The sequence below is a fragment of the Oncorhynchus clarkii genome, chromosome 28, assembly GCF_045791955.1.
Source record: "Oncorhynchus clarkii lewisi isolate Uvic-CL-2024 chromosome 28, UVic_Ocla_1.0, whole genome shotgun sequence".
In the NCBI taxonomy this organism is placed as follows: domain Eukaryota; kingdom Metazoa; phylum Chordata; class Actinopteri; order Salmoniformes; family Salmonidae; genus Oncorhynchus; species Oncorhynchus clarkii.
The window spans coordinates 31108716-31134388 of NC_092174.1; the positions used below are offsets into that span (position 1 = coordinate 31108716).

Consider the following 25673-nt stretch of genomic DNA (forward strand, 5'->3'; position numbering starts at 1 on the left):
TCATGGTGTATATTATTACAGTGTATCAATGTGGCATACTCACCATCATGGTGTATATTAGAGTGTATCACTGTGGCATACTCACCATCATGGTGTATATTATTACAGTGTATCAATGTGGCATACTCACCATCATGGTCTTTATTATTACAGTTGACCACTGTGGCATACTCACCATCATGGTCTTTATTATTACAGTTGACCACTGTGGCATACTCACCAGCATGGTCTATATTATTGCAGTGTACCACTGGGGACATGGGTTAAAAGCTGGAATGCACACTATTTCCCTTTCAGGATGTGAAGCACAGAACGGAACTCTACCATAGACTCTGGAACCTACGCCCAGATCTCACCCTCGCACGCAGTTGGAGAGAGCTGCTCCGCTACACTATTAACTCCCCTGTAAGTTTTTTATGCCTTTGTCGCAGTCAAAGTGAAGAAAGACATGAAAAAATAGCACAAACACTCTTAACATAACAATGTTTTTTTTATTATACTGCACACATATGGCTTGTATTTTTATTGAAGAAAATACAAAAAGGACAATACAAAAATATGAAAAGGTTATTTTAATATACATGTATTGAAGCTGTCTTTAAAAAAAAGCAATTTTACAAAGTTTGAATACTCACAAAAGTTGTAATTTCACTAAATTACTTCTGGCAATCATTGCGTGTTTAAGCAGCATAATTACACAGGCATCGACACATCAAAAAACATAGTGGATATTTAATTAAAAGGTAGATAAATGATATTGACCAATTCTCTGATACATAAATTATCTAAAAAAATAAAACAGATATTGCTGTGTGGTTGAAATGACATGAAAGGACAGGAAGTACTGCGTTGTCACAGAGATGGGGTTATTTTTGTTGTTGGTGCAGTTGGCACAGTATATGTAAATCGTTACAAAATGTATCACAAAGCTATAAGAAAGTATAATTCCACAGTTTTCCTGTTTTTAATATAAACGTCTGTTGAAGCAGCCTCATGGTCCCGATCTTCAACCTGAAGCATTTATGACAAGACACACCAACTCACTCAAATATAGACATGACATTCATATACTGGCACATGACAGACACACACATACACACACACACTCATGGCAGTGCACACACACACACTCACAGTCACTCTGTCCTAACACTTGTGAGTAGCCATCTGGCACACACACAGTTATTGAATTACAGGGCTCAGTGGAGGCTCGTCCCAACCAGCAGAAAGAGACCCACCTGTCTATCTACTGTACACACTAGTACACCTCCATTACCTATAACTACACTTCTATACAAACTACATTTCAGGAGACCTAAAAGCTGATTTTAATACAAAGCTTTACAAAAAAAGCTTCACTTCAGTTCATTCAAGTGGTGACAATCAAATCAAATATCGAGTTTGGATATAGTGCTATAGCTCGACTATATAACAAAGATTATTCATAAAATAAACATCCTTCCTGTAATCAAGGAATTTGTTTCTGTTTATGCGTTTCTGTCATAGGCAGAATTATGAGCCTGAATCCATGTTGCCTGAAGTTACCAGACCAAGTCAATCTGTAGAGCAGCAGGTTCCATGGAGACCCTCACTAATGAAAGCACAATAGAGAAACAGAGTTCTCCAGATAGGAATTGAGAGCCGTGCTCCCCACGTTTTTCCACATTCACATGTCAGATGAGATGGTGAGCAACATGGGCGTTGCTGGCTGTTCAAAAGGCACGTGTGTGTGTGTGTGTGTACACAACTCTCCTCTTTTTTCAAATGTTTTCCAGTTTATTATTTCTCTGTGCCTTACAGACATGTCAGTTTTCAGTCTTGTTTCTTTGGCTGGTTGTTGAATGTATCCAGTACAGACCAGTAGATGAAGTAAGTGATCTTTAAAACCTACAGCGGTAGGTAGCTGTACTCTAGTGGTCTGTACTATGCCATGGTGAGGTGGTTGCTCCTCTCTCTGATGTCTGTCATTGGGTTGGTTGGGTTCTTTACTGGGGTCACTGGTAGAGCTGAACTCCTGCCTCTGGGCTTGAACAGGTCAGATACAAAAAACACCTGGAGGATAGGAAAAAACAAGATTTATTTTGGAATATTGTCAATAATCAATTATATAGTAAAAACAGGTCAGACATGTTATTGATACAGACTGCATAACTGCATTATGTATATAGTAATTTGTATATTCAGTACTATATCATCCTATGTAGTAAGTCATAGTTATAGTACTTACTATGCAGTAAGACACCAAGGCTCCCTGTGCGAAGCCAGCCAGGACGTCTGTGGGGTGGTGCTTGTGGTCGGAGATGCGGGACAGGCCGGTGTAGAACGACATCATGATGAGGGTGAACTGGGTCAGGGGGCGCAGGAGACGGGCTCCACGCCAGGTGAACCTGGACTGCAGGTAGAACTGGGAGGACCGGACAGAGGGGTAATGAATCAACACAGGGGGACAAGTAGAGGTGTGTGTGTGTGTGTGTGTGTGTGTGTGTGTGTGTGTGTGTGTGTGTGTGTGTGTGTGTGTGTGTGTGTGTGTATTTGGCTAAGACACATAACAGTAACTCACCACCAGATACAGCATGGTGTACATGGAAAAGGATGCATGGCCAGAGAAGAACGACTTCCTGAAAAGGAGAGAATAAACATGTTAATACAGTGTTGTTGTTACTCTCCAGGTATGCCTTTCTCCTGGGTATTGAACTAAGCATTCACTTTGCATGAAATATAACCCGTATCACTTTAAACTAAGCATAACTTATACATTTCTTTATAGAGCATTCATAAGCACTACATAGATGTTTCACAATCACAATGGAGTCATGTCAGAGTAATGTACCTGGCCTCCTGGACTTTGCTCTCGGGCCCATGACACTGGTAGTCTGTGATGTAGCCCAGGGAACAGTTAATGGTGGACCAATCGGGCTTGCACACGTCCAGGAAGTGGGGACGCATGCGGCCCACCGACACCTTGGCGATGTCCGTGAACGATTGGCTGACTGCGCAGCCAAAGATGAACACGCCCACCTGCTTGTAGAGGGCGGAGATGTAGGGGTTCCCTACGAAGGACTTGGAGCCCTCGTTCAGGTAGTGAATCCTATAGCTCTCCCCAATGATGATCTGATGGGGAAGGAACAAGGAGAGGATATGGTCATGTAATCGACAGTACAAGATGGCCGCTGTGGCAGTGAAATGGTAGTTAATGGACCCGGAGTCTACGGCGGCCATCTTTGTAGATTACATTACTTTATCTCTCACCAGTGATGATCTGACAGGAGGGATCAAGGAGAGGATACAGAAATACACATAACTCTGCATGTATATATGGCTCATCAGTCAGGTCATCTACAAAGATGGCTGCTGTAGACCTGGGGCAGTCAAATGACTGCTAGTATCGCATACAGTTACTGTATGTTCTCTGTTCCATAGTAGTTATGAAGACCCCTTTCCTATGTCAACAAAACTGAACCGCGTATTAATTTCTTAAATATACCATGTGATAGAGTATCAGACATCCAATACACACTTGGAATTCAGTAAATCACAGAGGGTAAAACAGGTGAGACAGATCAGAGAGTAGAGAGGGACAATATTAGGAGTAATCAGAATGCGATATGAACAGTGACATCAATTCTGTAAACTTGCCTTGTGTGAGGACAAAAAGCTTTACATCTAAGACATGCAAATGTTTGTGTTTGTTCTTGAGGAAAACATCCATAAAAACACTACAGATCAAACCCTTGGTCTGTACCATTAACATCAAAAACTAAATGCATAACTTTCAGTATAGCTACAGTATGTGAGGGTGGGTAAGTATGTGAGTTGTGGACAGCACATGCAGAGGTTTTCAGTGGGTAAATAAACAAACGTAGACTGGACTAGAGGACGTGGACTGGACTTCAATAATTCACTAAAGCTGTTCAAGTTCAAATGCCTTTCCCTTCCCCACACCAGTCTAATCGACCTCCTGGCCACTAACAAATGGGAGAGAGGGAGTGAGTGGGGATAGAAGGAGTGAGGAGAGGCGTGAGGGAGAGGGAAGGGGGGAGGGAGAAAGAGAGTGAGACAGGAGGGACGGACAGAGGGGTAGAGAAGATTAGAGAGAGGAAGGGAGAGAGGGAGAGAACAGTGAGGGAAGAAGAGCTGGGGAGAGAGAGAGGGAGAGAGCGAGGGAGATAAAGAGGAAGGGGCGAGAAGGATTGAGTGGGGAGAGAAGAAAAGAGGGGGAGAGAGAGGGAAGGAGAAAAGGAGGGATAAATGTAGAGGAATTGAGAAAGGAATGAGAAAGGGAAGTAGGGAGAGAGAGGGAGAGGGAGGGAGGGAGCAAAGGAGGGAAAAGGTAGAGGAATTGAGAAGGGAATGAGAAAGGGAAGTAGGGAGAGAGAGGGAGAGGGAGGGAGGGAGAAAAGGAGGGAAAATGTAGAGGAATTGAGAAGGGAATGAGAAAGGGAAGTAGGGAGAGAGAGGGAGGGCGGGGGCAGCACTTCTGGTTTTAATCAGGAGAAACGCTGAGCTAGGCGACATGGTGTCCAGATTTGGCCAGAGCAGGCTCACATCAGGGGCTAGTTAGTCTTCCACCTCACCAACTGACTTGTTTTCGCAGGGCTCTGATTTCACTAGTGGATGTCTGGGTGTTTTCTTGTTAGTATCTCGGTTTCATCGCAAAATTCTTGTCTAGGCGAAAAAACGTCTCTCTTTAAAAAAAAAAACACATTCCTTGGGGGGAAAGTCCTATAGGGAGATTTTACAAGCTGATAACATGTATGTCTTTCTTTTTTCTTTCTTTCTCCACCTTGGAGCACTTCAGGGCCTGGCTGATCCAACTCAGCTGCTTCATGGGAGAGAAAAGAATACATCTGGTTCTCATTGTGTGACAACTGAGAGAAGATCAACTATGTGAATGAAACAGCTTTGTAGTAACTTTATGTAACTGTTACAGTTGTAACCTCAGAGATATTCAAAGGGGGGAAGAGGTTGTCTCGTGGCTTGTCTCATAAATGTCTAGTCGTCTCACAAATGATAAAAAGTAGACTCGTACACTCCCAGAGTTGTTTTTCTTTCCAGAGATGTTTTTTACGCCGTGCCAATTTCAAGGGACACAGCCTCTATGCCTTTAATTTAAGACAGGCAGCTTCTCTCTCCGCTTTATCCGAGGGGCAACGAAGCATTAAATGACCTAATGCTAAGAGTTTTCCAAGAGTTCAAGAAAGTCTAAGGCCAGCCAAAAGGCTCTGGGCCTCTGGGGAACATGGAATTTAACGTCACGTTCAGAAGAAGAAAATGAGCCTACAGCTCTTCTCCTGTGCCATCCACCACATTTCCAGGCCCATGAATTACAGAGTTTGACCGAACAACCATTGCGTCAACCATAATTACACAGGCCCAGGGAGATCCTTCTCACCATGCAAACCAATCCAATCGCCTCAACCCCTGACTGGGTCTGTTCAGTGGAATGCAACCTTACAGAAGGTTGAGGATAGAAATGTCTAGAGCAGCATACATGATCATCTGACCCTATTCTAGAGGACAGAGAAGCATGTCTGTTCTAGATAATCTATTACTATCTGAAAGTTCTTGAACGTTGCACTCCAAAGAATGCAACCCTGAGGTTAGACTTCTATTCAGTGAGAGGGAGCCCTACACCAGCAACAGATCTTCAGTCATCTTATAGTAAACAGCAACAGCCTGATCCATTTAACACTTCAACCCTCTAAACTCTTTTATAACACGTTCAACACTGGAACCATCTTAATCACACCAATCAAGATAACGCTAACAGCAAAACCAACTGGCGAATGTCGATTCTGATTTGCTCTTATCTAGTGCTACTCACAACACTAAAAGGCCTGACAGGTCTGGAAAACCATAGTCAATAATGCTGTTTTTCGACTGTAACACGAGTGTTACACTAGTGTATACACCCTTATGATATACTAGGGAAATTGTTTCTCTGCATAATCAAAACCGTTGCTTTGTGAGAAGATGTTAAAGTTCACAGTTCGCCATTGTTATGTAAATGAAAGCTTGAAAGTACCAGTGGCCCATTTAGAAACTGGTGCCGGCCCACATAGATGGAAACAGAAAAGTCTGAGCCTTTTGGGTAAAAGACTGAGGTAAATCCTGTATGGAAATGCACCATAAGATACTAATTCCGCAATCTGTCAGTGAGCATGTAGGCACTCAGAGAAAGTTCAACTTTGAATGAAGTGTATTGGCATGGTGGTCAAAAAACAAACCAACTTGATCCTTGATAACATCCACTAGACATGATAGTTCAAAGGTGACTCGATCTGTGGTAACATTTAGTTGACGCATAGTACAGTGACTGGGACACACAGTGGGTGGCCCGGTAGACACACAGTACAGTGAGTAGGTGACGGTGTACACTGCTGAGACAATGAGGTGAAAAGTCGGGTGAACATACATTAGTGAGTAGCCTGAATCCCAGATCTGTTTGTGCTGTCTCGACAACTCCAATGCAAACTATTATACATAAGAGTTGGCCATTACAGAACAAACTGAACTGGGACTGGGGCTAATTAGCGAGTTAGAGTGACTTACAGAAAGGATGGTGATAAGAATGCCAGCAGCAGAAAGCACAGCGTCGCTTATGGTGTCTCCGTGTTTGGCCGCGTACTTGATGGACTCATCGTTGCAGTAAAAGCCTCGGTGGTAGGGCTGTACAGCACTAGTCTCTATGATCAGGAAAGGCAGGCCGGCTATGTACACACAGCAGCGATGAGGCAGAGAGAGAGAGAGAAAAGAAGGAGAGGAAGAGAGAGACAGAGAACGAGAGGGTCAATAAGGGGCTCCTAGAGGAGTGTCCACAGGTAGATGGCACAGCGATGGACAGACAGGGAATATGGGGGTCTCACTTCTCACTCTAAATGTATTTTGGCCCAATGGAATCCCCTACTGACCTTGGTCTGTTTCTGCTATAGCCAACTGGCATGACTAGAAAGGTGATCCCTAACTAGTAAATGTTAGGGAGCTATAAGAGTGTACGGACACGTTTAGATAGCCATTTAGTGCCTGAGTGAAGTTGGAGTAAGTCCCCTGTATGTGTTCCCTGTCCCTCCTGCTGCTGCGCCATGCTAAAGACTTACGGAGGTGACGGGCACAGTGAACCCGACAGCTACTAGGGCAGTGGTGGGCACCGTGCTGCTCTTATAGGACAGACTGATGCTGCTGGCATTGCAGAACAAGCCCCTCCGGTGGGGCACGATGGGAAACTTGTGCAGAAAGGCAGCAAAGAGTATCACTGCACACAGACAGACACACGAGAGCTGGGGTCAGCCCATGTATTCTAACTGGCATACAAACACACCACACACACACAACCTGTATTTCTGCAGTTAACCCACAACACTCACACAGCAAACACAGAAAGACACACCCACACACTTACCAGGGGCGGACAAATACACTTGCATGGGCTCTGGAAGGGAACTGTTGTTATGCAGTTGCCATCATAACATTGATCAACGTTTTCTTCACACAAACCTCAGCTGATAACGTTGTACATTTGTGTAATATAAAATGATACAGTGATCAGAATTGGACCTGTACCATGTTCAATTTGAGGAAAATATCAAGGGGACATGTCGGCTACAGCAAATAATCTACCAAATATCCGTTTAAGTGATAGAGCCTCTCGTTCTACCACCAGATAACACATGAACATCCTGTTGTTGCTATCTCTGTGTACTGAAATGACCCGGCCATTGACAATATTAACTTAATAACAGCAACTCCTGGAAAATGTAATCAAAAAAAATAAATTTACTGACATGGCAGCCAAGAAAGGGAAAGATCTGTCATTGTTAGAATCTGTAGCACCCATCATACCATGAATAACCAACATCAAACAGAGGCAGCTAGTACTAAAAGGGTTGGATGGTATCCATCACAGATAACTAAAGTGGAAAAAAAATGGGGGCGCTATCAGCCTTACACCTCTTCCTTCCTCTACCAGAAAACAGCCTTTCAAGGATGAGACTTAAAGGTGCCTGAAGGGTGTTTTTGTCAAATCTAATTAGTGTCTTTGGCCACTTTTAGAGGTAAAAGAGCTTATACATTTATTTTACAACAAACAAATAACAAACATATTGGATGAGAAAATAAAATGTAGGCCAAGAGGACTAAAGGGGAAAAGTGGTACCCAGGAGAGTCCAACCCCCTGACAGAAAACATACTCTCTCTCTCGATCACATCAAAGTGGACCTTTACTGATGTTTGACGCTTTGAAGTGAACCTCTTGAATAATTCTGAAATGTATGAATACAAAGAAAAACAAACATTGGCTCTCTCTCTGGGTATAGGCTGAGGCCAGGTTTTGAGGGAAGGTCAAACTGGGGGTGCTGGCCTGGGTGCTGCAGAGCTGAGGCAGGGGGCTTGATGTCTTCCAACCCAAATGTCAACACACACCTCAGTATGCTTGTCTCCACTTGCCCTGCTCCAAGCTGCCTGAGCTTTGAAGTCCCAGCTGGAAACAGCTCATGTTACAGGCCAGTCTCTCTGCCTGATGGGAACCCCAGACCCTAACCACTCCTCCACTGGCCTCCCTCCCTCACATCCAAGAATCAACATGATTCACATTATTACTGGTACTGTTTTTACTATTCAAACAAATACCCTGACAGGAGCAACAATAAACCAGAAGACCATTTGAAGCTACTGTAGGTGTTTTCAGAGGTGTTAGAGCTGTAGCAGAGAGAAAACCTACTTTAAGTACCATCCGATCTTGACTGTCTAATCCGTTGGGCCTTTTTCATGGCCCTTGTGATGGGAGGGAATCAGCAGGCATTCCTCTCACAGCACAGTGCTTGGCTTGGCAGCTTGGGACCGCTGCTTGCTGATGATGTAGGCAGTGGTGGAAAAAGTACCCAACTGTCATACTTGAGTCAAAGTTAAGATACCATAATAGAAAATGACTCAAGTAAAAGTGAAAGTCACCCAGTCAAATACTACTTGAGTAAAAGTCTAAAGTATTTGGTTTTAAATATACTTAAGTATCAAAAGTAAAAGTAAATGTATGAATAATAAATAAAATCCTTATATTAAGCAAACCAGACAGCACAATTTTCTTGTTTTTAAAAATGTACATATTGCCAGGAGAACACTCCAACACTGAGACATAATTTACAAATGAAGCATTTGTGCTTATAGTGAGTGCGCCAGATCAGAGGCAGCAGGGATGACCAGGGTTGTTCTCTTGATAAGTGTGTGAATTGGACAATTTTCTGTCCTGCTAAGGACTACTTTTGGGTGTCAAGGAAAATGTATGGATTAAAAAGTAAATTATTTTCTTTAGGAATGTAGTAGTAAATGTAATAGTTGTTAAAAAATAAATAGTATGTGTATGAGTACCCCCCCAAAAAATACTTAAGTAAAAATACTTTAAAGTACTACTTAAGTACTTTACGCCACTGGATGTAGGGAAGTGGAAAGAAAAAAAGAGGGCCCTGGTCACAGCTATGAATGTACAAGGCGTTAATCGTGGTGTCTTGATCTCACAGACCACCTTTAAACACATGATCAGATCCAAGACTCACAGAGTAGGCTGGCGAGTAAAAATGAGAGCAAGTTAAATAAAAGGAAATTGAGATTGACAAAGTCTGTTTTTCCCATGATTCAGCTGTGTTGTCTTGCCCCGAGGCCCCCAAACCTGACATCCCATGCCACCAGACAGTGCAGCATCAGCATTCTGCAAGACATCTTGGGATTTCCCGTTTTACTCGCTTCACACAAGCGAGGGAAAACTAGTGCCCTGCTGGTTGCCAAGAACAACACCAGCCGAGAGGCGCATGTCTAATGCATTAGCTAGCATGAGTGAGCAGGTAGAATCTTCTTTTACCAAAATCAAAATGGTGGTCTATTTATTATTTGGCTTTTCTATCATCGTAGCGGATTACTTTAAAGCCCCAGTAAGGTATAACCAAACAACTTCCTCAAAGTGATGAGTTAGTACTCAAACTTTGCTTTATTTTCTCTCATGGAAAATTGGAAGCGAGAAACATTTACCTTGAGCTTATTGGGTTATAATAATTCTTAAGCACGCCCATAGGACTTTTTAAAATTACAGTTTGTGGCGTCAATTCCACTATGGAAACTACAATCAATGTTTGGAACAGGCAAATAGAGGCTTGCATTGAATGTATTCAATTCCACCATATTTTGGGGGCATTTACCATAACACCAGTTGCTGAAGCTAAAATAAACAGACACATTTTCCACTTGCTGCCAATGCTCGTCCCACTGACATACTTAGTGTATACTACATGTATGATAGAGTATATACAGATGCCCTTGTTTTTACTTGTACCATTGTGTGCATGGCAGGCAGTACCCCACAGAAACTACTCCCTGTCTGTCTGGTCGTGGTGCGGCGAGCAAACCCTGTTCTTATACTCTCATAATTCCACAGACTGCTGGGAGAGAGGAACAAAGGGGAAAAGATCACATTTGTGTTGAATTGTGGTTGCCAAAAATATTTGTGATGAATGCTTAATGTGGCAATCAGCAGCTGAAACAATAACAAAGTCCCTCCCAGCCACTGTTTTGGTAAAAAGCTGGGGGATGGGGCTGGAGAAATGTAACCACTCTCAAATTCATAGCCAGTGCTATTGATGCAAGGACTGACTATCCATGATTTCAAAATTATAGTTGTAATCATGTTTTGAGACTATACAGTGTTTATTTACATTTACTTTGTTTACAAACATTGGAGAAAAACATCTGTATATTTTGGGTTCTCACGGAGTGTGACAGTTGAACTAAGCTAATGAGGCATTTACAAGTTATATTCTTCAAAAATAAAAACACATTCAGTGCATTCGGGAAGTGTTCAGACCACTTGACTTTTTCCACATTTTGTTACGTTACAGCCTAATTCTAAAATAGATTAAATCGCTTTTTTCCCTTATCAATCTACACACAATATCCCATAATGACAAAGCAAAAACAGGTTTTTAGAAATGATTGAAAATGTATAAAAATAAAATATGACCTATTCAAAAGTATTTCAGACCCTTTACTCAGTACTTTGTTAAAGCACCTTTGGCAGTGATTATAGCCTCGAGTCTTCTTGGGTGTGACGCTACAAGCTTGGCACACCTGTATTTGGAGAGTTTCTCCCATTCTTCACTGCAGATCTACTCAAGCTTTGTCAGGTTGGATGGGGAGCGTTGCTGCACAGCTATTTTCAGGTCTCTCCAGAGATGTTAGATTGGGTTTGAGTCCGGGCCCTGGCTGGGCCACTCAATGACATTGAGACTTGTCCCGAAGTCACTTCTGCGTTGTCTTGGCTGTGTGCTTAGGGTCGTTGTCCTGTTGGAAAGTGAACCTTCACTCCAGTCTGAGGTCCTGAGCGCTCTGGAGCAGGTTTCCATTAAGGATCTCTCTATACTTTGCTCCGTTCATCTTTGCCCCGATCCTGACTAGTCTTAAGGATCTCTCTATACTTTGCTCCGTTCATCTTTGCCCCGATCCTGACTAGTCTCCCAGTCCCTGCCACTGAAAAACATCCCCACAGCATGATGCTTCCACCACCATGCTTCACTGTAGGGATGGTGCCAAGTTTTCTCCAAACGTGACGCTTGGCGTTTAGACCAAAGAGTTCAATCTTAGTTTCATCAGACCAGATAATCTTGTTTCTCATGGTCTGAGAGTCTTTAGGTGCCTTTTGGCAAACTCCAAGCGGGCTGTCTTGTGCCTTATACTGAGAAATGGCTTCCATCCTTCCACTCTACCGTAAAGGCCTGATTGGTGGATTGCTGCAGAGATGGTTGTTTTTCTCCCATATCAACAGAGGAACTCTAGAGCTCTGTCAGTGACCATCGGGTTCTTGGTCACCTCCCTGACCAAGGCCCTTCTCCCCTGATTGCTTAGTTTGGCCGGGCGGCCAGCTCTAGGAAGAGTCTTGGTGGTTCCAAACATCTTCCATTTAAGAATGATGGAGGCCACTGTGCTCTTGGGGACCTTCAATGGTGCAGACATGTGTTGGTACCCTTCCCCAGATCTGTGTCTCGACACAATCCTGTCTCGGAGCTGTAATAACAATTCCTTTGACTTCATAGCTTGATTTTTGCTCTGACATGCACTGTCAACGGTGGGAACTTAAATCATGTCCAATCAATTGAATTTACCACAGGTGGACTTTTGTTTTTGCAAACATTTCTAAAAACCTGTTTTCGCTTTGTCATTATGGGGTATTGTGTGTAGATTGCTAAGGATTTTATTTTATTTAATCCAATTTAGAATAAGGCTGTAATGTAACAAGGCACTGCATTTCTGTATTTGCAGGGCAATAGAGAGACAGAGAAGTTTGTTGACAGGAGAACCTCTACTGACCTGAGATAACCTTATCAGAGACTATTTCTACTAAACAGTTGTGGGGTAAGAAGTGGCCATAGATGTCTCATGGGACACAGTCAACTCGGTCAGTAACCCTGTAGAAGTTGAATACTACATCTTCACCACAGAGTAATACCTCCATGTATTATACATTTCAACCCATCAAAGGAATAATACCTTCAAACTGTCAAGGGGTAAAAATGACTGGTCTCTGAAATGCATTTCATAACACCTTGTACTGTTGGCGTTGTGTCAAGTCACCAGCAGATCAAATACTACTAGGGCTTGGATCAGAAGACTTATTAGGGTCTTTCTTGGAATGACTGATTCATTCACCTTTGAGCTGTTTGGCACTTCCCCACCTTAGTGTTTTTGAGCCTGGTAAGGAATCATTCACTCCTAGCTCAGAAAGAGAGAGAGAGAGAGGGAAATATATGGCACCCAGAACATTAGCTGAACATATGGCTGACCTTGTCACCACTTTCCTTTAATCACACACACACACACACACACACACACACACACACACACACACACACACACACACACACACACACACACACACACACACACACACACACACACACACACACACACACACACACACACACACACACACACACACACACACCAGATGTCACTTCAACTATTTTTGCTGTTTTATATATATATATAAAAAAATACATATATATATATATATATATATATATATATATATATATATATATATATATATATATATATATATCTGTATCTTGGATAAAGAATGATGTTGCTCAGAGATTGCTTGGATTAATTATTATTATTAGACTGACAGTTTCTGGACTTGACATAATTATGGGATTAACACTCTAGCTCGACTATGATGACAAACTAACTTTGTCCCAGAACACTATGCTGCTTATTAACATGAATAACATCATTAATGAAAACAATACAACATATGATAATTCGCATAACCAGATTTTATGCAAATAAAAAACATGTTGACTCACTTCACATCCGAAAATCATTAAACATCTATAGAAATGAAAGGCAGAGAATCTCACCTAAAAACAAGCAGACGAGATCCATACCGACGAGCAACTTTCTCCTGCTGTTGTCTTTACAGTTGTTGTTATTCCGGGAAGAGTTTCCTCCATTCCTTGTCTCTGGTGCCATTGTCTTCTCATAAATTAAACAGCGTTGCATTTATAGGCCCCTTGAATGGTTTTCCAAATTAAAGAAAGAAAGCGTGGCAAAGTTGCAGCCTGCAGTGCCGTTAACTTCTCCTAGTCAGTTATTGAGTTACCATCAGCTGAGAGATGATTTTAAATAGTTTTCCATATATTGTGCTGATAAATTCAAATGAGATGTGTCGGTTTTTCTGATAGTAATGTAGACCTTCAAGTTAACTGCAAGGGTTTATTTCTTTCTCGTTTATTCTGCTCGTTCTGTGTTCTTTCGTTGTTGAGCCAGCTTCTAATAATCCTTGAGGACCACCGAAGGTTTAGTTGTCCTCCCACCTCCGGTGACCGCCTCCTACAAGCCCCACGGACCTCCCCCTACAGCCAGTAGTGATGGGCATTCCGGCTCTTTTCAGTGAGCCGGCTCGTTCGGCTCAGCTCACCAAAAAGAACCGTCTCTTTTGACTCACAAACGGATCTTTAAAAAAAACATGTTTTGTATTTTTTCAAGTCAAACAGTTTGCCAAAGTTTGACTATGATTGGTGTCAAAACAATTCTAATTAAATAAAATCATACTCTAGCTTAACCACAATGTATTTAAAAATGCATTGGCTTGTTATGAAAAAAAAAATGCTATTAAACATTTGCATTTAAAGTATAACTTTTTAATGTATATAAACAAAGTGCATATAAATGTAACAATTCAAAACGAATACAATCGGATCGGAGAATATTGCACCACATCAAAGAAAAATAAATAACTATTTGCAAAACTGCAGCATCCCACAAATTGAAATAGATGTAAAAAAGAAGGATGCTATTACACATCACAGTTGGGTGCACAGTTCACATATGCCGGTGTAGGTTGTGCGTAGAACCGGCTTTATATGAGATTTTGTTTTGGTAAATTCTACACTGTGCTCTAACATTGTCTGCATTATTAAAATGCATCCAAATGCTACTGTGCTTCAGACTCATTTTCCAGCTGTTGTTTTCGTAGCTGTCCTTCCTCTCTCTCCTTGGCTGCTAAGTGTGTGACTGAGTGAGTTGGCTCGGCCCTCCCTCACGCATCTTTGGTTGACAGGAACAGGTGAGGCTGTTAGTCTGAGCAGACAGAACGAATGTGCATTTGAGCATTTAGGGCTATTTTCTTTATTTTTTCATTCATTATATGAAATATTTTGATTATTCATATCTTAATGTTTTTTTATATATAGATTCGGCTCTTCTGGTATGGAGTCGGCTCTTCGCGAACGACCCATCACTAACAGCCGGCAACTACCCCAGCCCGGTCAGAAACTCTGGCCAGTGTCTAACCAACCAGGTTTTTTTCTCTTTATAATCTTCAACTGGCTGAAAGCAGCTGCCTTACTTGAACTATCATCTTTAAATTCAGTACCTCCATTGTTACCATTACATGGATTGGATACATTGTGAGAAGTGAAGTCACTCTGTTGATTTTAATAGTTTTATCGGTCAGTTTCTACAACAGGGTAGCGTGCCCTCTTTTGGAAAAAAAAAGTGTTACTCTGTTAGACTATATGACCATTTATTTGATGCTTTACATAAAGGTGATACATTGGACATCAAAATCAGATATTTTGAACAAACAGACCAAAACAAGTGTGAAGAGCCAAAAAAGAATTATACATACTCTTGACCAAGGCATTGTACCCAAAACAATGCACCATTTCACCATTGTGTTATGGAAAGTGCAGACTACTACTTCATCGTTTCCCATTCAGTAGTGCCAAAATGATCAATGAACAGAAAGTGAATTACTTACTGTGTTCATAATCAAAAGGCAACAAGAACAAAAACAATTGTATAACAGTACACATGCAATGGATAAAGCATTAAGCAGCCACACAACTATCAAAACAAATGTGATCGAGAGAAATAAAGCCATCAGGTCAAACGTACTTCACTAATAATAATAATAATAATAATAAACACCCCTCCCCCAGTTTTCAAAAGTTATCGGAGTTCAGCAATTGGATATGATTAAAGGCATAAACAGAATGGACATCCCCATTCAAATATAATACAGACAGTTCTATTAATTTTATTTATATGCTTTTAATCCAACAGATCTGAGATATGACAATGGTTTATCGAGCTAGTTTTATACATCTATAACGACTGTGGTTCATCTGGATCTAAAAGGTAGATCTAGAGTCCATAGATCTAGAACGACAGTGGTTCATCTGGAGTTCATGGTATGTTCTCCAGGCCCAAGGCAGAGTGATATGTGTGGGGTTGGTCAGCTGGCTGCCTGGCCTGCATCAGTAACGGTCAGGTTACTCAGCCAATCATGGGAGAAGAAACTGTTGTGCTCCCCTTTAGTTCTCTCAGTCAGTGAAGCTAGAGAGCAGAGAAAGAGTTTGTTAATGCTCAGAATTTAGGACCAGTGCAGTTTTTCCTGGCCATAATGATCTGACCAGGGAAAACCCCTGTGCCATTAGTGTTAGTCTGTACTGACCTGTCACAGGAAATCTGCATATAGAACTGGAGGGGGAAGTAGTTCAAAATCTGCAAAAACCACTTCCTGGTCTCTGCCATAGAAAACAAGTACATACATTTTGGTCCAAGCTAGACTACTACCTCAAGGGCTATTAAGACCAATGAGGATAATGCATGAAATATACACACACACACACTATCTTCACTTACGAGTATGGAGGCTCCACAACACATAGGAAGCCTGTAGATGGACATAAACATAAAGTCCCACAAACATTGGCTGGAGTGAGAGTTTACTTTTCAAACTCACCACAATCAATGACAGTGACATGCGAGGCGATAGCAAACCCAACCATAGAGAAGTCAGTATCCAGCTACTTACTTGGCGCTTCAGCACTTCAGAAGACAAAGCGAAAGAGTTTTAAAATTAGAATAATGGAATAGAAAGATGGCAGTGAGGATTTGTAATGCAATTTGTAAATACTGTACTGTACTTTGTAGGGGTTGGCACTCGGTCTTCTGCTGTGTCACTGATGCCAGCTTTGTTGTTCTGAAAGAAGATGGCTAACTTCTGAAGAGCCTCATGTCTGGTTCTGAAGACAGAAACCGTTAACTACTAAGTTAGGGAACTTTGTGATACATTGTGGTAGAAAAGGCTGCATAAATAACATTTGAATTTGGCATCACAGTAAAGACAAAGTAGAGCCTTACTGTGTGTGGGGGTCCTCTATGCTGCCATCACTAAGGGTGTGGTGGGCACTAGCATGGCTGCAGACTTCCAGTGAGAGGGGACAGGAGAGAGAGAGGGATGAAGAGGGTGAAGGGGTTAGTAGAAAGGGTCATTTAATGGTGGTCTTTGAAGGCGTGATTGAAATGGTCTGCCATAAGTATATGGGCAGTAGAATGAAGACCTGAGACCGCAGGTACACTCTCTCTAATCCAGACGTCTGAAACAAAACATGTAATCTATAACTTCAAAGATATGGATATATACCATATAAAATCCTACTCACGCATGTCAGGCATTGAGACAGTCCGATTGTGAATGCTAAAGAATACATAAGAAAACAGATTAAATGTATCAGTCCTTCACTCAGCTTTTCCTAGAAAAACAAACTAATTATTTAATTTATATACACAGTACATTGCAGTCTTAAAGTTTTTCATCAATTATCTATACAGAAATTCTGTGGAGATAACATGGTTGAGCCGAATCAAACGTGAACTGTAAAGCAGCGATTTAACTGGTTGGGTCGCAGGAGTTGTTTTTCCCTCCCCAATTTTGTGGTATCCAATTGGTAGTTACAGTCTTGTCCCATCGCTGCAACTCCCGTACGGACTTGGGAGAGGCAAAGGTTGATGGCCGTGCATCCTCCGAAACAAACCAGCCAAGCTGCACTGCTTCTTGACAACGCCTGCTTAACCCCGAAGCCAGCCACACCAATGTGTCGGAGGAAACACTAATTGCTAATGTGCGATGGGACAGGAACATCCTTGCCGGCCAAACCCTCCCCTAACACGGACGATGCTGGGCAAATTGTGCGCCGCCCCATGGGTCTTCCAGTCGCGGCCGGCTGCAACAGAGCCTGGACTGGAACCAGGATCTCTAATGGTACAGCTAACACTACGATGCAGTGCCTTAGACCACTGAGCCACTCGGCAGGCCCTACAGCAGTTCTTTTAGTGTGTGAATTTTGGGGGGGATAAATAAAATACTCGCCTGAATTTAAAATGACTAAGACCAGGTAGAAAGTCATTTAAAATCTCTGAGAAAGGTTTCTTCAAATCACAGTATTTTCAATATAAAAGTTATCAGCAGCACTATTTAGTGGATTTGGTAATGATTTTGTAGTCAAACAAGTGAGCTTACTAACATTGGTTTACAAGAATATGGGCAAAATGGAATTATTGACAATGAAAAAAAAGGTGGAAATGTTCTTCTCTGGCCATTTAATTGCTACATTGAATGCCGTATTTGTAGTCAATTGTTTTCCAGATTGCATTTTGACAAAAATGTTGTGTGTGTGTGTGTGTGTGTGTATGTGTATATATATATATATATATATATATATATATATATCTATCTATCTATCTCACACACATACATACACACACTTGGATCCCGAGGCAAAACCAATGAAGAACCACTGCTGTTAAGCACTTGACAATTAAAAAAAAAGGGCTTTACAAATACAAATGGGATTGCATGACTGCATCCCAAACAGTGTAGAAAGTCTCACCGGTTCTCCATGTAGGGGGACAGGGTCTCTTCGTCTAATGTCCACTCCTCATCATCATCTGTGACTGAGAGAGAGAGCATGATAGGATGCAAAACCACCAAAACCACCATAGCCAATGGGAAGGGCTTTGGCACAACACCACACTGCAGGCCTGCTGCCTAAAATGCATGGAATTCCTTTACTATCATAAAGCCAACTGATAAAAATACTCTGGGTTATTTCAATCAGGTGTGCTTCTGCAGAACTCCAATCCTCTGTAAATGTAGGCAGATTTTTCAACGTGCCTCAGACAATACTTTATCAATGTGTCAGTTGATTATCAATCATGCAGTTTTTACACAGAACTGGCTGTAAGCATGTTGAAGATGACTTACAGCTGCTGTGTAGCATGGGATGATGATTAGATGATCTGTAAAATATAATGGAGACAGAATAGGAAGGGCACGGAACCAAAGGGAGTGAGTAAATAAAATATACAAATACCCTGATTATGGCAACATGCTTAAATTCTTTCATTTTGCATTCCATTTTCTTTATTTTATTCCTAAGAACAGTGAATATTTCTCTGTACAACAAAATATGTTTGGAATTGATGTACAGTACTGAACAATAGACTGTTGCATTCTGTTGTACCTGCTCCCCATGCTGATGGTATCTCCCTCTGTGCCTCCTCGGCCAGCAGCCTGAGCCTTCTTCCCGAGCTCCAGCATCTCTTTGATATTCAGCTCCACATTCATTACAGAGATATAGCCATCTGGAAAAGTCAACAATCAAACAGGGAAAAACACCCAGCAACAGAGCAGTGAAGAACTGAAGCCTGATAATAACTTGGGCCACAGTTTAGCCAGAGTTTTTCCTGACCTGTGACATATTCAAAAACCATCTACTCTGATGATCTTAAGGGAGAAAAACTAATCCTAATGTTCCCTCATTTTTGTATTCTTGAAAAAAAAAAATTACAAAAAAAATCTGAACTCCTACCCGGAGACTTTCTGACCCCCCCCCCCAAGGCCATTTAAAGAACAATAATACAACATTGACAAACTCACATTTGTGGTTGGCGTCACGGGCCAGCCATTTCCCTTTGGGGCAGTTGGTGGTTCGGATGATGCTAACCGTGTCACCACTCTTCACTGGCAGGTCATTCTTACGCACTTTACTGGCCACTGTCACCCTGGCATGGTACATCGCCTCCTCCTGGCCAGTCACCTGAACACAGACGTTACACAGTAACCACAGCCATAGTTTGGCAAACTTTGTTTGGTGTGGAGTGTTTTGGGAACGTTAATGGGTGCCATATTGGATCCAAAAGTTCAAATTTCACAATTGAGTAGTTGGAATGCAAATTTGAATGCTATTATCCTGGAACATTTTAGGTCAACATGGTAGATAGCTTGTTGAAATATTGTTTGTCAACGTGTTGATCTATGGGAAAATAAAGCTGGACCCTCAAAATACCAAAACAAGACTGACCTATGAGCCTGATACCCATGACACAGCAACTTTTAAACTAATAGCTAGTAAGATAATTTCTCATTAAGTCTACATGTGACAAGCTCAGAATTACTTTGAATTTTTTCTTCATTTCATTCTCCTTTTTCTCTCTCTCCTTTTGCTCTTTCTTCTCCTTCTCGAGGCGGTGCTTCTCTCTCTTCCTCTGATCTTTGTCCTCGTGGTTCTCAGGGCTCTGCTTTTCCTTACTGAGAACAATATAATTATTCTATTAACGTGAATCTAACTGACAACATGCTATGAAGTGGAACCAAATATTAGAGGTATTGATGAATTTGATGAATCCCTTTAATTGAAACATCAGTGAGACATGAGATGACAAACACCTGTGCACATGATGTACACTCTCCTCCATATGCATTTGGACAGTGAAGCCACCATTTTAATGTGGCTCTATACTTTTAGATAAAAAGTGTCCTATGAGGCGACAGTACAGAATGTCACCTTTTATTTGAGGGTATTTTCATACATCTGTTTTACCATTTAGAAATTAAGGCACTTTATGTGTCTAGTTCCCCCATTTGAAGGTGGCATAAGTATTTAGACAATTTCACTTATATGGTGTTAAAGTAGTCAAAGGTTTAATGTTTGGACCAATATTACATCAAGTTTGTGACTACACACTCGTTGATGCATTTTCAGTTTGTTTTGGTTGTGTTATATTTTGCCCAATAGTAACTGAACGGCCATGACGAACAACTTTCTTTACAAGTGAGTAGATGGGATGATTCTAAACACTCCTAAATTAAGAAAAATCATGAATAATGTCTGATGTGTGAGAAGGTTATAACAAATCATGCTAACCTCTAACCATTACCAATAATGGGGAGGGGAGTTTAGGGGAGTTTAGTATTTTATGGACGTTATGATCTTTGTGCCTCCATAACCTTTTCACAACTTACTCATGATCCTCCATCATTTAAAAAAAATATTTCACCTTTATTTAACCAGGTAAGCTAGTTGAGAACAAGTTCTCATTTACAGCTGCGACCTGGTCAAGATAAAGCAAAGCAGTGCGACAGAAACAGAGTTACATGGAATAAACAAGCGTACAGTCAATAACACAATAGAAAAAAAAGAAAGTCTATATACAGTGTGTGCAAATGGCATGAGAAGGTATGGCAATAAATAGGCCATAGTAGCAAAGTAATTACAATTTAGCAGATTAACACTGGAGTGATAGATGAGCAGATGATGGTGTGTAAGTAGTGATACTGGTGTGCAAAAGAGCAGCGAAGTAAATAAAAACAATATGGGGATGAGGTAGGTAGATTGGGTAGGCTATTTACAGATGGACTATGTACAGCTGCAGCGATCGGTTAGCTGCAGCATTTAAAACATGTGTATGTTTTAAATGCTGGAGTATAGAGCCCCCCCCCAAAAAAGGTTTCTTCACTGTCCAAATGCATATGGAGGGGATGTACACCAGGGGTCAGCAACAGGCCCGCTAGTGATTTGGCAAAAATCAACCCACTAGCGATTTAGCCCCCAAAGTTAAGTAAACTCACAAAAAAAAATAGAATATAATTTATTTATTTTAAATCACCAGGAATTATTGTGAAGGAAATTTGTTCCCAAGTATACCCACAAATAAAAAGAGATGCGTCCATTGTGTATCAATGTAACTAAGGTATGAAATTGGTATTTTCAAATACAATCTCTTTTTGGGCTTACTTATGGTTAATTTGCCTGTGTAACAACTACAATATTTGAATAATTGGGCCATCATTTAGAGCCGACATACCATGGATTCCGGGGCCATATGTGCATTCGAGGCTCCTCCTTCTTCAGATACAAACAGAAAACAAAATCATTTTTTATACACAACAGCACCAACCATTCAGTTACCGAAATAAACTCTGCAGTAAAATTGTGTCACTTACCACTGGATGGGGGTCCCCATAAGGATCTAGAAGAGAATTTGAAAAACATAACGTTTGGAACAAATCATAAACACACCCTCTTTGAATTAGAGTAGGCTTTGACAAAAGGTAAATAACTCATCAAAAAAAATGGCTAAATGTTATAGATACTGGTATAATGATATGGGCTCTCAATTAAATAAATTAAACATATGTAGTGTCTTACTCTTTGGTGGGCCTTTACGTTTGTGTGAGTTTTGACTGACAGTGTTCTCAACAACTTCATACACATTATCACAGGTTTCATAATAGTTTTCCTGTTGACAGACACTAGAAGAGAGGACATTTCAGAGGTTAGGTGTAAAGAGGAATAACGGACTTCCCAGAGCTAAACTTAAGTTCACTATACCAAATACTCAGTAGTTTCTGTCCCCACACAATCCCTGGTGAGACACTTCAGCAGACTATAGTATTTAGCAAAAATAAGATAGTTTTCAAGCAGTTCACCTCAACGTCAGTCCTGAATGAGGAAATTCAACCGAAGCGGAGTCATGGTCAGTGTCCTCTGTGAATGAGGGTTCAACAGGCACCATTTCAGCAGATAGCTCAGAAACAACTTGAGGTTTTAGAACTGAAGCTGGAAACTCCCACGTTTGAGCCAAGAACTCTGAAAGAACTAGATCATGATGACTGCTGAGGGTCAGGGCTCGTTGGTCAAAGCTGGGAATTTTTGGAGGCTCACAAGATGGTAACTCGCATTCAGGGGATAGAAAATCTGGAACCCTCAAGTCTAGATCTACTGGATATTCAGGGGTTCCAAATTCTGTAGCTTCTAGTTCTAGAGCTGCAAGGTCAAATGCATTGCCTTCTGCAGTTTCCAGTTCTGAATTCAACTCAAAGTCTGGAAACTCTGGAACAACCAGTTCAGGATTAGCAATGGATGGAGGCTCAGAGTGTGGATCCTCACATGTCTCAGGTTCAACCGCTGAAGTCAACTCTGCAAGCAAAACAACAAAACAGACATTTGACTTGAGCTCAATAAACAGCACACATCAAATGATCTTTGAAGTAAATTGCATTACATCAACATACATTCTTTAAGTTTAAAGTGAAAAATCTGGAGTCAGTGTCACTTACAGTGGAATTGACCACAACTGGTCGAAAATAGAAGTGAAAGTACCTCTGTGATGTTCTGTGGTTGGTTGGTAACATCTGAGATCTACCCTTGGAGGTCTTGGAGGTTTCATCGGCAAAGGTCCCAGAGACCCCCGGTCAGGTAGAAGTTTCCTGGCTGGATGAGGAGGGGGAAGTCCATCAGATTTTACAAGCAGAAGCTCTGCTCTATCCCAGCCAAACTGTTTATCTGATGCAGTCTCTAGTCCTAAGAAAATGAAGACAGCAATTGTATCTCAACTATACAATCATACCTCATTAACTCTAACACTATTGTAGCAGAACATGAGAATGACCATACAAAATGACCACATCACAAAATTGTTCTGAATCTGAGATGACTTACTGCGGGAAGAGTCATTCATTATGAACGGCAGAGCTGAAACACAAGGGAGGTGCGGGAGACAGACAGGCAAAGGGGCTGGAAGGTCATGTTCTGGGGCATAACTCTCATAATCTGTAGAGGGCAGATGAACTCCCTTGTCCATGGTAGAGCTATGGTCTGAGAGATGGACCCCATTGGAACGCAGGCTCTTGGGCCTGGCATACACCAACAGGTGCTTAGGTGAGAACCGTTTCTTGCCTTTCTCCAACGTGCTGAAGAACTGGGTCGCACTAACCATAGAGGATAAGTCTTCACCTGGGCCTTCTAACGGAGTAGTGATGGTGATGTCTGGGCTGGAGGTTGGGCACTCCATGCTAGAATGTTCCATCTGGAGTGGCAGCCTATCTTCAGCCTTATTCCTGTCCATCACAAGCCCCTCTACTGGAGCTCCTGAATGTCTGTTGGTGGTCAAACCAGCATACGCAGGCTCGTCTGCAGGTTCGCCACCAACCTTGGAGACTTTGGTTGACTTGAAGGGGTGGTGGAGCAGCAAACCCTTTTTCTTGCATTTTGTTGGAGGCGGGACCTCTTTATGAGGTGGCAAATGGGTTTTGTGCTCCTTCAAAGGCAGGCCAGGCAGTACGAGAGGCAAGTGGCGGTCTTTGAAGGATTTCTTGGCTGTCGCTGTGCAGTCCCTTCCACCATTGTGGAGACTGTTCTGGTGTGGTGGTGTTGGTGGGATGGCCTGCAGTACAAGTGCAGGGAAGGAGACGGGCCATTTGCCCCCAGACACCCTGGTCCCATCCCTGAAGATGACCCTGGGGATGACAGGTTTGTTCTCCACAGCCGAGTGGATGGAGCTCATCAGGGCTCCATCCTGGGGATGACAGGTTTGTTCCTGCTCCCCAGGAACAGTGGATGGGAGCCGTCTGGGCTTCTCAGCAATGGCAGGTCGGTGTTGGTCCCGGGCTTGAGCCTGGGCTCTGGCTTCCTCCTGAAACTTGGCCCTCAGAGCTTTGACATTGATTGGTCCCTCCTAGGATCAATGAGATCACTATAGTGATTAGTTAACAATGCTTAAAAAACAGGCTACAATTGTTTGAAAGTAATAATTGTTTCTACCTCAGCATATAACAGTGTGTGCATTCAACTAATTATATGGATAACACTAGGGTAATTATTATAAGGCACCAGTTGTTCATGGATGGTACAACAGATAACATGTACAACTCAGTTGTTTCATAGTATACTAAAATACTGTTTGTTGTGCAGACAGAAAACCAACTGTAATCAGTTTCGGATAAATCGCGAGTTGACCTTGCAAAGAGCAAAGATAACAACATCCAACAGATATGCAAACAGATCAATAGGGGCAGCAATAGATCATCTCGAATTTCATTACCTGTTCCATTGTTCCTCGTTACTTTCATCAACTGACAATCAAATGTAGTTATTTTACGCAATTGGACACGTTTCAGTTCACTGTCTCATTATGTCGACGTAGCCGCCAAAAATAGAACGCATTCTCTGATAAACTGATTTCTGAACTCTCTGAAGTTGCAAACAAATAGAGAGATACCGCAATAAACCTGCGCAGATGTGCGCATGACCTTATTGAATGATGTCACGTGTGCACGCGAAGAAAGTGTAATTTTCTTGAAACGTAGATTTTATCAGATTTTAGTGTTCTATAAGGACCTGTGTTTTAATTAGTCGCAATGATATCTAGTGTATTGATTGTAGGATAAATGCCAATTGTATGGTATTATAGTTATATTATAGGCTAAATACAAGGTTTAGTGCCATAGGAACAATCTGCCTCTACAGAAGTCTGGGCCTTTATAGCCAAAGCTTGGAAGTATGGGGCTGCATACTTGGGAGTGTGTCATAAAGTGTGCGTTGCAAAACAAGTGGGTAGATCAACAGCGGGTTGACTCGTAACCCGCAGTCCCAGCGGGGAGGGTGGGTTTAGGGTTATGAAATATTGTCTGGATAAAGTTCGGGTTGAATAAAGAGAAACAATACCCCCAGAAATGTATCATTCTTGTGCAATTTCTATCTATTCGTTTTTTATTTCATTATTTTAGGCTATGTGGCATTAGGGCCAAACTATACCGTGCCAAATAGCCAACACGCTTATCGCCAAATGCTTTTGGGAACGGGCAGAACAAGTTAACTTGCGAAATGTCGAGTTGAAAAAAAAGAGAAGGGAGGGCCAGAAAAGTAATGTTTTGGAAAGATTTGGTGTAGTGGTAAAAGGATGATAGCAGTGCAGGTTGTTATAGCCTATGTGATGGTTGTGAGGCACTATACAATTTCGAGTCACCGAACGGACCTTCAAATAGACCTCTCACATAGCCTTAATATTACCTCCTGCAGAAATAAACATTTCTTGCAGCAGGCTAAAATGATACACCAAATGTTTTACTTGGGAACAAGAGTGGAGAAATATGATTTCTTTCTTTCAGCAACTTGAGAGAATGCAAATGCTCACGTCTGTCTGTAGAGGTGCTATCTTTATCTGAGTAATAAAAGCTGATAGTAGCCTATTTCAACCGCCGTTAATTTCAACCACATAAAATATGC

General features: G+C 41.7%; 2 protein-coding genes across 3 annotated transcripts; both read right to left on the reverse strand.

Annotated features, from left to right (window-relative positions):
* Positions 1 to 471: 471 nt before the first annotated feature.
* On the reverse strand, positions 472 to 13877 carry LOC139386838 (phospholipid phosphatase 3-like). 2 transcript variants are annotated; one of them, XM_071132688.1, is made up of 6 exons: positions 13395 to 13877; positions 6553 to 6710; positions 2831 to 3111; positions 2561 to 2618; positions 2228 to 2404; positions 472 to 2052 (listed from the first exon to the last, which is right to left on the reverse strand). In XM_071132688.1, exons 1-6 carry the CDS (start codon positions 13534 to 13536, stop codon positions 1924 to 1926), a joined length of 945 nt encoding a protein of 314 aa, XP_070988789.1. In that variant the 5' UTR covers positions 13537 to 13877; the 3' UTR covers positions 472 to 1923. The 2 variants fall into 2 exon arrangements, with proteins under 2 accessions (XP_070988789.1, XP_070988788.1); XM_071132687.1 differs by lacking the exon at positions 6553 to 6710 and adding an exon at positions 7098 to 7252.
* Positions 13878 to 15047: 1170 nt separating this feature from the next.
* On the reverse strand, positions 15048 to 24664 carry LOC139386489 (uncharacterized). The gene is made up of 19 exons (XM_071132058.1): positions 24490 to 24664; positions 23109 to 24123; positions 22770 to 22970; positions 22097 to 22586; positions 21816 to 21919; positions 21611 to 21636; positions 21472 to 21512; positions 19783 to 19915; positions 19265 to 19424; positions 18849 to 18969; positions 18590 to 18624; positions 18216 to 18279; positions 16989 to 17023; positions 16687 to 16750; positions 16470 to 16568; positions 16358 to 16371; positions 16186 to 16216; positions 15995 to 16067; positions 15048 to 15876 (listed from the first exon to the last, which is right to left on the reverse strand). The coding sequence occupies exons 1-18, from the start codon at positions 24496 to 24498 to the stop codon at positions 15998 to 16000; spliced, it is 2712 nt and encodes a 903-aa protein (XP_070988159.1). The 5' UTR covers positions 24499 to 24664; the 3' UTR covers positions 15048 to 15876; positions 15995 to 15997.
* Between the last annotated feature and the right edge of the window lie 1009 nt (positions 24665 to 25673).